This window comes from Cyprinus carpio, chromosome A12 (assembly GCF_018340385.1).
Source record: "Cyprinus carpio isolate SPL01 chromosome A12, ASM1834038v1, whole genome shotgun sequence".
Lineage (NCBI taxonomy): Eukaryota > Metazoa > Chordata > Actinopteri > Cypriniformes > Cyprinidae > Cyprinus > Cyprinus carpio.
Genome location: NC_056583.1, coordinates 23,004,300 through 23,017,469, shown reverse-complemented (window position 1 = coordinate 23,017,469; position 13,170 = coordinate 23,004,300). Strand labels below are relative to the sequence as shown.

Sequence of the window (13,170 nt, the reverse complement as noted above, 5' to 3'; positions counted from 1 at the left end):
GACATCTCTCCCTCTGATGCTGAGATCAACTGGTCGGGGGGAGGTCCACTGGATACCGCTGGTATGCTCTTTGAAGAGGGCCCAGCGTGTTCCGTGGGTCGTCCACTGGATCGGAGGAGCAAGAGGAGTGATGGTCCCCAGAGGGTTGGTTCCCTGCGGGGTTTGCCACCACTATGACCCTCAAACCACCCATACTACTGCCGGAAGTGGTTCTCGTCTGTTTACCAGAACGAGCCCCAGATCGTGGCAGAGGCAACGGGACTCTGCCCCCCTGAAGATAGTGGAGCCTGCTTCGCAGCGCCGAGATGGTCATCTTCCCGCAGTGGGAACATGACTCATCCATGAAAGCCACCTCAGAGTGCTTGATGTCCAGACACGTGAGGCAGTGATCGTGACCATCACCTGGTGCCAGGTAACGACTGCACCCAGAAATGCACGGGTGAAACGGCATCCTTATAAGAACGATCCGTCGTCTTTATAAAGACGGACCCATGGAGCTCTTTTAGAGGAAATTGCTCTTTAGGAAATGCTCTTTAAGTGCTGAGGTGCACAGGGGAGATGGCCGCTTGCAACACAACAGTGGGTAGTGCAGCCTGAAGTGCACAATCCACTTGACACTGGAATGACCCCCGTTGAAGCGCCGTCTCGCCAACACAGAAAGCTTCCAAGAGTGTGCTAAACTCGTAGTTCACAGCAGACACATTTGAGCAGAACTATACTGTCGCTCAGCTCCGAAGCGAAAAGCTGGTATTCATTGCACCTGCTGCCTTCTTATACTCACGCTGTGATCAGTGGCAGCTGGATCCAATAATTGCATGCCAATGTGCATTGGCTCGTTTAGTTTACACTCTAAGTAGATTGGTCTATCGAAGCGATATCCCAAAAAAAAACTGCTGTGGTCATTTTGATAAGCTCAGCATGAAAAGAGCTTTCCTGGAGCATTTCAGTCCTTGGTAGTGCAACTGAACCAAAAAATCAACTATGGGTGGTAAGACACTCTGAAAAGATTTCTGGGATAAAGTTGAAGACAGGCACAAGATAGGAGATGAAAAAAACAACAACAACAAAAAAAAAACAAATCAAAGACTCTATCACTGCCTAAAAGCACAGTGAAGTCTAAGAGTAATGCATTTGGTAAACATAGACCCTCCCTTGACCAGGTCGTCGCTCCAAACTGGATGAAAGAGCCAGGAGGAAACTGGTCAGAGAGGTGACCAAGAGGCCTACAGCAACTCTGACGCAGCTGCAGGAATTTATGTCCACGATTGGTCATTGTACAATATCACAGGAAAGGGGGTTGCAAAAAAAAAAAACACTCCTCGAGAAAGGCCACATACAGTCACTGAGCTTTGCCAAAACGCACCTTGAAGATTCTGAGGCCACATGGAAAAACTGCACGTTGTGTTTACTTGTGTTATCTTTGACTAATATTTACATTTGTTTGATGATCTGAAACATTAAAGTGTGACAAACATGCAAACAAATAAGAAATCAGAAAGGGGACCAACACTTTTTCACATGACTGTGTATAGTGAAATATATAACTCAACTGTGTGTAGTCAAGGGGTTTCAATTTATTGTGGTCTAAATACACTTCCATCTTGAAAGTTTAACTTCTGGTGAGTCATTGTGGCAGAACTTACATCATAAAAATATAAGAACACATAAGGCATGGGATGATTACAAGAAGATTTTCACATCATTGAATGTTCCATGGAGTACAGTAAAAATCAATAATTAACAAATGGAAAGAGGGTGGCACAGCTGTAAATTAACCTAGAGGAGGATGTCCTCAAACACTGAGAAACTGTGCAAGAAGGAAACTCTGAAAAAAGGTTACACGCGTTAGTACCTGAAATTGGAAACAAAACTGACAACTGTCACCCGTGTCCTTCACCAGTCAGAGTTGAAAAGAGAAAGCAGCTGCTAAAAGACTGTTATATGACATCTCGGCTACATAAGGAGTGTGGGAGACTTTGAAGCCAGCTGGAAGAAGGTTCTATGATCTGATGAGACTAAAATTGATCATGCTGGCCATTAAAATAAACATCACGTCTGGTGTAAGCTAAACACTGATCTTCGGCAGAAAAACATCATCCCCACTGTGAATCATGGTGGTGGCAGCATCATGCTGAGGGGCATATATGATTCTCTGCGGCAGGCCCTTGAAGGCTTGTGAGGGTAAAATGAATGCAGCAAAATACACTGAAGCCCTGGAGGAAAACCTGATGGGGTCTGCAAGACACCTGCAGGAGGAGATTTGTTTTCCAGCAGGACAATGACCAGAAGCATGAAGTCAAAGTTATACTAGAATGGCTAAAACTCAACTATGCTAGTTTCCTGGAGTGGCCCGAGTCCAGATCTCCAACCGAGCATTTATGGATGGATTTATAATGTCCATGAAACCCGTCAGAAGTTAAGCAGTTTTGAAATGAAGAATTGAAAGCGGAAGGTTTTTTTTTTTAAATACTTGGAGAATGCAAATACAAATTATAGGGTTGTGCATCATTCAGATTTGCCCAGAAAAAGCATTTTAAATTCACAAATTGAATTTAAAATTAAAAAGGTATAAAAATAATTAAAACATAATATATATATATAATTTTATGTAAAAAAGAAGTTTCTATAATGTCATTACACTAAAAAAAAATAGTGTCTTTAAGATTTACTTTAAAACACAGTTCACTCAGAAATTGCAAGTAAATTTGACAAATAATTACAAAGAAACCACAAATAACAATTTTTTTTAAGTAAAAATGTACTCCAGTAGTCATAGTTTTATTTTAATTAATAATTTATTTATTTTTGTGTAAATATTAGGTTTGCTTTAATTGCATTTCAGGAAACTTCCCTTCCTTTTATTCCAATTCAAATTCCAGTTCAACTTCTTGTCAACTACAATGTATTGAAAGAAACCAAATGCAAAGTTCTACATCAAATAATGATTTTGTGCTTAATAACTGACCAATTAGCAGACATTTTTCCACAATGACACAAAATATTTTTCTGTTAAACCCTGTCAAAAAGGCAAATGAAATCTCTGTTATTCAATGCTGTAAAACAGCAGAACATAAAAACTTCCAAAAGGGTGAATACTGTTTTATAGATTCTGTAAACCAGTCCGGACCGGCATGAGAATTCAATATTTGGTCTTTTCAGCAGGGTAGTTTGTAGCCGTGGTCTTAAAACACAGAGGTACAATGTATAGTTTGTTGTGCTCAGTTTGTAACTAACATCAATGCGTTTGACGATGGCAAATTTGTTCTCTAATAGAGATGTCAAATCAAATACATCCCATGGTGTAAAGGAAATTAAACCAGTCTGGGCTGATTTATTTGGTAGCCTGCACAGGCACTGTTCTGGGCCCTTGATTATGGGTGTGTGATGAACCCTTTTTCACTTCCCGGGGCCGTGTTTACAGCACTTTAAAACACTGAGGACGTTCCGTCCCTGTGCCTGGGCATAATCAGAGCTCCATTGTCTCGCATTCATTACCGTCATTCTTGTTTCAGATACACCATTGATCGCCACACAGACCTGGAGAGACTGTTTAACATCGATTCCAACAATGGGACCATCAGCACACTGCAGGCTCTGGACAGAGAAACTTCCAAATGGCACAACATCTCTGTTCTGGCAACCGAACTCAGTAAGTTTGAATTGTGAGCCTTTGCGGATCACTGCTGATATGAAATGGGATAATGCCGCAAGGTTTACTTATAACAACTCGTAAAGCTCTTGCCTTTTAATTAAATATTTCAATTTCAAATTGTGAACTAGTTATGGTCTGAAATTCATTTTATTTTTATTTTTTTTATTTTTTTCAAACCTGTTAAAATAATTACGTTATCACATGTGGACTAAAACTTTTAGAGCCTCAAGACATTTTCAGAAATGGTTAAAATGACAGCAAAACAATAAATGACTGATGACAAAAATCAAACTGTCACCTTGAGTTGTGGTTTAATTCATGCTTTCTGCATTCTCGGTAGAAGAATATATGCCCGGAGTAAAAGGCTGAAAGAGAAATTCAGACTCTTGAATGCAAATTGAATATCTTCCACAATTGCTGAAACGCATTCATCATTGGCGTCTAGGTACTGCCCTGCAAACCAGAGTGCCGGTGTTTATCAAAGTGCGTGACGTGAATGACAATGCGCCTGAATTCGCCATGTACTACGAGACCTTTGTCTGTGAGAATGTCAAAGCTGGTCAGGTATGCCGCAGTTTCATGTTTATTCATTGTTTCACACAAATATTTTACTAAACGCTTCTGCTTGCTTTGTTACTTCTGCTGTTCTGTAAAGCTTTAGAGCTGCACTTATGACTGATGCATTTGTAAGATTAGATATTTCTGTTTTGAATTAGAATAAAGGTGAATAATCTTAGCTTGTTACGTTTCCAGCTCATCCAGACCATAAGTGCTGTGGACACGGATGAACCTCTTGTCGGGCACAAGTTTGTCTTCAGTCTAAGCTCCATCAATCCAAACTTCACCATCTTCGACAATGAAGGTAATTTAATGTAAACCCATTTCTGCAACAAATTAAGAAGTAAACAGGAAAGGGCGAGATAAATTTAAAATAAGAAACACAATGTAAAATATAGATGCTGAGATAAAAAGTTGCAATTCCAAATATAAACTGAAGTTTAAACAAAAAATACTCTGAAAGATATAAAAAGGCACATTGTGGATATACACTACCATTCAGTCTTTAATTTAATTTTTAATTAAATAAATGGATATTTTTATTCAGCAAGGACACATAACAAGGACGATAATATTTAAAATTATTATTATTATCAACTTTGTTTTCACTGTATTTTCAAAACCATTTAAAAAAAAAAATCATACTGACCCCAGACTTTTGTAAATTAGGTATAAATTATGTGCACATAAAAAAAAAAAAAAAAACATAATTAGATATGAACTCACATATGCAAATTACAAAGCCACAATTAGGCATATGAAGTCACATTTGTGTAGAGTATATATATACACACACACATATATATATATATATATATATATATATATATATATATATATACACACACACATATATATATATATATATATAATGTTTTAATAAAGTCAAACTATATTATTCACAATGCCAAAGATGCAACTAGCTAAAGAACCAATTGGCTAGCTAAAAACCCAACTCAATACTTAAGCTTTGAAAACAACACATTATATTGCACAGTAGTCTCAGTATCTATATTAATCTTGACATCATTGTCTTGTAGACAACACAGCTCGGATCCTGACCCGCCGGGGTGGCTTCAACAGAAGAGAGATGAACTCATACCTGCTGCCTGTTGTCATCTCAGACAACGATTACCCCATCCAGAGCAGCACCAGCACGCTGACGGTCCGTGTCTGCGCCTGCGACAGCCGTGGGAATGTACAGACGTGCAGCACCGAAGCCCTGCTGCTCTCAGCCGGACTCAGCACTGGAGCCCTGGTGGCCATCTTACTCTGCATTTTGATACTACTGAGTAAGTGGTGAACTCCTGTAAATATACAGCATCGGGGCGTTTAGCTATTTTAAAAACCTTTATGAGACCCTGCATGGTGCCTCTCTGAACACGTGGCCCCTGGGTAGATGGCCAATTGTCCATATGGTTAATCCGGATCTGGTTTAGGCCACCCTGAACATAGCAGCTCTCATTACATGCATCATTTTGTTTACTCTAATGCATGGAACAATATGTAGTGCACTTTCTCAAAAGCATTTCATCATCTATAAGCAACATATGCACTGATCTAACTACATCACTGACTGAACCCACCAAACAGTACAAACACTGTGGCTCTGCAGTGAAATCAACAAGACTCAGAGAAAGGAGAAAGGTTGTAGAGTTTTTCTAGCTGTTTCTGTTGTTGTGTCTTACCTCTCTTGGTCAGAAGCAGGCTGTTTCTTCGATTGAGGCATATATGTCTGTGTTGCAGACAAAGAACAGGGTGTGTTTACTCAGAAGATACATTGATCATCTTCTGATGAGGAGGAGACTGTACTTTGGCACAGAGTTGTGATTGGCTGTGGACTTCAGAAGTGGCCACACACTATGTTCTACACGTTCTCATGGATCTGCAAACCTCTGTCAGAACTGGCCGGTTTTCACAGTCTTTGTTTACAAATCTTACACATAGATTTGAAAAGGTATATTAAAAGCTTATGAATTTTAATTGAATTTGATGTACAAGTCAGTAGATCACTGTAGTTACATTAAGATGTTGCTCTTCTAAAAATCTTACAGACATTCTGTCCACTTCTAGGGAAATTTGGAAACCATACATTTTTGTGACATATTTGATAACAAAATCCTTTTCTAGACTTATGCAGCCTCACAATCTCAAAACACCACCAAAGATCTGAGGGCATGGACCAAAAATAAGCACTTGTAACATCTCAGTAATGCGTCTGGCGAGCAGAGCTTACTGTATCCTGACCTCTGGTCCTGATATTCTGATGATGCAGCACAGTGTGGGCCGTGCAGCATCCTTCTTGTGATGTTTATTTTGTTATTTATTCATTTTTGCTTTGAATTTTTTCCAAATATTTCCTCCAGACAATCAAAAAGTAGGGCACCCCATTAAGACATTACTGTAGGTGCTCTCTCTCTCTCTCTCTCTCGTTGTTTGCTTTCCTCAGAAAGTGCAGCGGTGTGGAAAAATAGCTTTCATTATTAAATGTATGCAATTGACAAAAAGGCATTTGTGTTCTTCCGGGGCTTAAGTAGGTCGCATGCTCCTTCCTGACGTCCTAAAATGCCACTTGTGGAAGGTAATGCAGTATGAAAGCGCAGCTGGTTCTGAACAGCATGTGTCTGTGTTGTTTCTGCAGAGAAAAGGAAGAATATGTTGCGCTTAAGTTAAAACATCCATCAATAAGTAATTGTTGAAACTGCTGGTGAGTGCATCTCTCAAGTCTCCAATCTAACCTGAGGCAATCCGTCATCATTCAGCATTTTCTATTATCTGCCTCTGTACGATTCGGTTAAGCGAAATATTTTCAGGAACTTCAGGCTGATTTAGCTATATACTATTTATGCTGGCCGAAACCGGCTTTTGTTTATACATATTAAAGACACACGGTCTATTCTGAAATAAAATAGCAATGCTGCAAGTAAACTTATAATGACAAATGTTTTGACATGGCCCTCAAAGTTCTAACAAATTCAACTTTGAACCTGTTTGCCGCTGACCTCTCGAATGCATTACATATGCAGTGTCCAGTCTAACTTTACAGCCAATGACTTTCTTTATAGATTGTGTCTTTAAAGTACAAAGCAAAGCAGCTACAGATGTTTAAAAACTGTCAAACTTTATGAAGACATCAAAAATGCTTCATAGTTTATTACTTTTAAGTCATGGTGCCTCAAATCTTAAACTCATTTAAATTCACCAACAGCATCCTGAGACCCACGAGTCGTGTTTTTCTTTTTGCGATGGACTGTATCAAAGCTGGTGTTGAGGAAGCGATTTTAAAATGCATTCATATAATAATAATTATAAAAGCTTCTTATAACTCATAGTTGAACTTTTGGAAAAGTAGTTAACTTTACTACTATTTTTATACAACACAAGTTACAGTACTAAAAATAGTAAGTACATAAAGTACAATCATAAGTCATAAAGTAAACAAAACACTGTTGAAATTAATAAGTGATTGATCAAAGTGACAGCAAAGACATAATATGATACAAAAGATTTACATTAAAATAAATCCTGTTTTTTTTTTTTTTACCTTTTTATTAATCAAAGAATGCTGACAAAAGTTTTTGATAAAAACATAAGAACCATAATTATTATATGAATAATGAACAATAATAATTGAGAACCAAATCAGAATATTAAAATGATTTCTGAAGGAGTATGTGACACTGAGGTTGAAGTAATAGCTGCTGAATACATTACATTTTAAAATATTAAAATAAAACAAACAATTATTGTAGATTATAGTAATATTCCACAATATAAAACATTTTAATTTGTACTTTTTAAGTATAGTATTTTATATATTTTACAGTATTCCACACACACACACACACACACACACACACACACACACAATCATTACAAGCGAACATTAAGAAAATTTTAATTTCTGTAAGTACATGGCCCCTTTAAATTCCATCCCAAAATTATATGTCTATATGTATATGTTTCTACCCATTACACAACACAGACAATTGTGCGCCTTTTGTTCAACCACTTCTGCCATCTCATATTCTGTTGTTCCCCTGTGCAGGCACCGTCTAGTCCACCACTGATCCTCTCTAGGCAAACTTAATATGGATATTTTCCCCTTTATCCTTCTCCATTTTCAGTATCTTCCCCTAAACCCCTCCGCTGGTGCTGAATGGACAGGTTACAGAGGTTAGAGCTTTTCCAGAACAAAATATTGCATCTTTCTGCTTTTGCCTACCCCCCCCCCCCCCACACACACCCCACAGGCTCCTGCTCTCCATTTCCACCTCATTTTACATTCTTTCTGTTGCACCCTTTTCTGATGAGCTGGCTAATGAAAACCCCAGAATGTACACTTATAGAGGAAGTAGCTGCTTTACGCGGCCAGAGCGAGAAATATCCGCATCCAGCCCACACTCTTCCACCAGCATTTCCCTTCCAGATCACAAAATAAGCCCTGCGCACACCACAGGCCCCCAGGCTGGGCAGAACACAGCATGTTGCCCCCCACCGCTCCTTCTTCATAATTAACACCTGAGTGGGAGGCAGGGGCGAGCTCTCCGATTACCTGCTGGGAGGAGGGAGAGCAGCCACTGAACAGGAAAAACAAGCTGCAAACTACAGCACCTGTTCCTTTTTTAGGACCATAATTCCCTCTTCTCATCTCTTCGAGCTCAACATATGAACATTATGTGGTGAAATCACCAAACAGTGCTAACACTTTAGCATGATGCATTTCAGCGCAAAAGACTGCATCTTAAACAGTGGAATCTGATTTTTACAAAATAAATAATACTACATATATTTAGCAATTTTCTGGGTACTCAAAGCGCTTTACATGGAAGGGGGTATGATATCATATATATAAATTTTGTTTCCTTTGAAAAGGTGTAATTAAACAAAAATACCAAATCAAATATTCTAAGCAGATTAACTGTTTTGACAGTTTAGGTGATGAAAATTGAAAAATGACAGAAAAAAAAAAAAAAAAAATTCCCAGTTGATGAAATGTGTTGTTCTGGAATTTATAATTCTATGAATGCTGCCTTCAATCAGTTATATATAGACATATAATTTAAACTGAAGGGATGACAATAGATTTTAAGTTCAGACTGAATGATTCCACTCAGTGTGCGAAACATGATTCATAATTATTAAGTAATATTTCCATGAATTATAACTAGGACTGTCAAGCGATTAAAATCAACAACCATAAAATGTGTAACATAAAAGATGATAATTTGATAAACAGGTCAGTATTAAGTTTAACCTTTCAATTCAACAACAAATAAATAAATAATTATAATCATTATGACCATGACCAAAACAATCAATTAATAATAGATTAAAAATAGGATACCATAATAGACATAAAGCTCCATAGTAAGGCTTGAGACATTATTTTTTATGCCCTTGCATTTTAACAGTACTTTGCATAAGTTTTCTTTAAAATAATAATAATTAAACATTATTATTATTATTATTATTATTATTATTATTATTGCCATGTTCTTATAAAAAAAAAAAAAAAAAAAAAAAAAAAGTACTGTTAAAATACAAGGACATGAAAAAGAAGAAGAAAAAAAGATGTCAAGCCTTACTGTTGTGCTTTACATCTGTGCCTTTTGGGACCATGCAAATTTGTAATGCATAAGAGAAGAACGCAAACCCCTTCTTTATCTCTTACACAATTTTAAAGCTGCAAGGTGATTGCTCCAGGCAGTATAAGTCTTTATCTGCATTACAGTGTGTGACTCTCTTCTGTATTCATGAGTACCTTAAGCGCATGACACCTTTTGAAACACATTCAGCCAAGCTCTCTGTAGTGCTGCGCGCTGCTCACTGGGTTCTTATCTGAGTGCTCTGCTTTAGCCATCCAAGAACAGCCTGTGATTCTCCGCCAGTGCTTTCTTCTCACCACAGTGACTGAGATTATGCACGCTTTCTGTTTCTCTGAGCTGCCACAAAGTATCTTCTCTGTTTTTTTTTTTTTTTTAGCTGACTCGGTCCTTCAGTGAGTTCAGTGACTGTGACAATTTTATTGTCCTAGCCATCGATTGTCTGGTCTCTCCCTGATTGAATTAACTAAACTTAATCATAAGGTCTTACTCTTTGGTGTGGATCTTGCTTGTTGCCATAGCAAATGTACTCTGTATCTTTTTACAACGTTACAGCACGTTTTGTGAGTTGTGAACATACAGTCCCAATTGAATGATGGGGAAACTACTAGTTAGCTAAGCTAAAAGCTATTTCATCAAGCTACACTACTCTGAGGACAAAAGAAAAAAAAAAAAGTGTAGAAACATTTTTCAATCAGAAATTGCTAGTAAATTTCACAAATTATTACAATGAAATGGCAAGTAACACATCAAATAAAAGGGGTAGTTTACCCAAAATTAAACTTTCGTCATTATTTACTCACATTTCTTTCATCTGATAAACATAAAGGAAGATATTTTGAAGAATGTTGGTAACAAAACAGTTGACGGTAGCCATTGACTTTCATAGAAAAAAAAAAATATATATATATATTATATATATATATATATATATATATTATATATATATATATATATATATATATATAATAATATATATATACTATGTAAGTCAATGGCTGCTGTGGCTGCTGCTAACTGTTTGGTTATTATTATTATTATAATTTTTCTGTTTATGTTTGAAGAAGAAGATTCAAATATGTTTGGTTTTTGGTTGAGTGCAAATAAATAAATATATATTAATATATATATTATTTGGGTGAACTATCCCTTTAAATTTTGAAATTTGTAGTAGAAAGACTTAAATAGTATATTCTTGTAAAACATATTTCAATAATATTTCTATTTGTAATACTTTTTAACAGTGTACAAGCAACTAAATAAAAGCAACTTTTGAATTTATATCTACTATAAAATATATATTAGAAAGACTTAAATAGTATATATATATATATATATATTATGCAAATATAGAATTACATATATAGAAATATATACTGTTAAATAATTTACATAATTTATTATTAGCATTAAACAGATCAAGTTGTATCTCAGACAAAAACATATTAAGGCATTTGAATCAATATTTTGCTGTAAAAATAGGACCTAAACCACATACAAATCAATGAAACATTCATGTAAATAAATAATCTGACTGAACAAACTCAAACTTACCAATACAAACAGTGAGAGCAGTTTAGTCTGAATTGCAAATGATTGACTAATGTGTGCTTTTAACAAATCAAGTTAAGAAAAAACAAAACAAAACACAAAGTCTGGTCTGAATAAATCTGATCAGTTTCTGACATCTTTCTGACAAGTCGATTGCAGTTTATGGCTTTTAGTCCATGTTTGGCAGCTTTGAAGCCATTTCTATGCTACCACACTCCTAAAAGACACAATTACAAAGTAATAATTTACAAGAATTATATTTTAGACCAACAAAACATTGATCACTCATCCTGCACTGAAAAAAAAAAGAACACTTTTTTTTTTTTTTTTTTTTTTTTTTTTTTTTTTTTAGAAGACACTGTAATTACTTTCTGAGAAGAAATAGCACTTTCTGAGGGGAAGTTGTTTCAAATCCAATTTTATTTTCAGTGCAGTCGAGACTTTTTCCAAACGAATGCTTAGAATGAGAATGTCCCTGAAAAACTAGCTAGTAGTGGAATTATCTGTAATTTATATATATATATATATATATATATATATATATATATATATATATATAATTGAAAATGTATCCCGCTCCCCCATATAACAAATGGTATTGTAAATTCTGAATGAAATAACACCACTTTTAACAAATTGTAATGTTTTAAGACATTATTAATATTATCTTGCAAAAGCCTGTAGGAAGCACTGCTTCGGCTCTGTAGTGTCAGGTATCTCTGTGACATTCAGAAAGCATGACTATCACAGAGCTTTGTTCAGCTTGATTTGCACCATGCTGATGATATCATTTCATTCGCCTGTCTGTCTCTGTCTCCATAGTGATTGTGGTATTGTTTGCGGCCCTGCGGCGTCAAAAGAAAAAGGAGCCCCTGATCATCTCAAAAGAAGACGTCAGGGACAACGTGGTCAGCTACAACGATGAGGGCGGCGGAGAGGAGGACACGCAGGCCTTCGACATCGGAACCCTGCGGAACCCTGAGGTCATCGACACCAACAAACTCCGCCGGGACATAATGCCCGAAATGCTGTTCCCCTTCCGCCGCTCATCTCCCCTCAAAGACAACACGGATGTGAGGGACTTTATCAACGGACGGCTGCAGGAAAACGACTCGGATCCAACAGCGCCCCCTTATGATTCCTTGGCTACCTATGCTTACGAAGGCAACGGCTCTTTGGCGGAGTCCCTCAGCTCTCTGGAATCAGCCGCCACCGAGGGGGACCAAGAGTTTGAATATCTGAGTCACTGGGGTCCACAGTTCAAAAAACTGGCGGATATGTATATAGGGCAGGAGTCCCAGAGAGAGACTTAAAGTGGATATGCAACACAGCACACTTAAATATATCTCAGAGCACTAAATTAACACATATGTACTGAAGTCTCCCTCTGTTCTCTGCTGTGTAACGCATATAGACGAATCTATGAAGACTTGAACATCGCGCTCAACTACTGGGAACTCTTCACACAGACATTCTCTTTTCTTTTTGTCTACTTTAACTTTGTCCTCTTCTTCTGGTCTCGCTCTCTTTCTCGCTCTTTCTCTCTCTTTCTTTCCCCCCCCCCCAAAAAGAATCAGTAAAGATGCCTTTTAAGATTAGGGATTTGTTGTAATCAATGGTGTGGACAATGTGTTTTATAACCAAGGTGAGTGATAGTAGCTTTCTACACTATCGATGTTTATGGCTAAAAAAAACTTGACTAAAATAATAATTAAAAAAATGCTTAGCTTTTATTGCAGACCAAGTCTAAAATAGGTGCAGTATGTGTATAATATGTTTTACAAGTATGATCATTATGTAAAC

The 13,170-nt window shown here is 36.9% G+C and overlaps 1 protein-coding gene across 1 annotated transcript in view; it reads left to right on the top strand.

The window, feature by feature from the left end:
- The window catches only part of LOC109102649 (cadherin-10-like), a 47,209-nt gene that overhangs the window by 33,817 nt on the left and 222 nt on the right, over window positions 1-13,170 (top strand). Inside the window, exons 8-12 of the mRNA XM_042768066.1 lie at window positions 3,513-3,649; window positions 4,098-4,216; window positions 4,406-4,514; window positions 5,251-5,502; window positions 12,190-13,170. The exon at window positions 12,190-13,170 is cut by the window's right edge and continues 222 nt beyond it. Coding sequence (XP_042624000.1) covers window positions 3,513-3,649; window positions 4,098-4,216; window positions 4,406-4,514; window positions 5,251-5,502; window positions 12,190-12,680 — 1,108 coding nt within the window. The 3' untranslated portion in view covers window positions 12,681-13,170. The remainder of the gene's footprint in view (window positions 1-3,512; window positions 3,650-4,097; window positions 4,217-4,405; window positions 4,515-5,250; window positions 5,503-12,189) is intronic.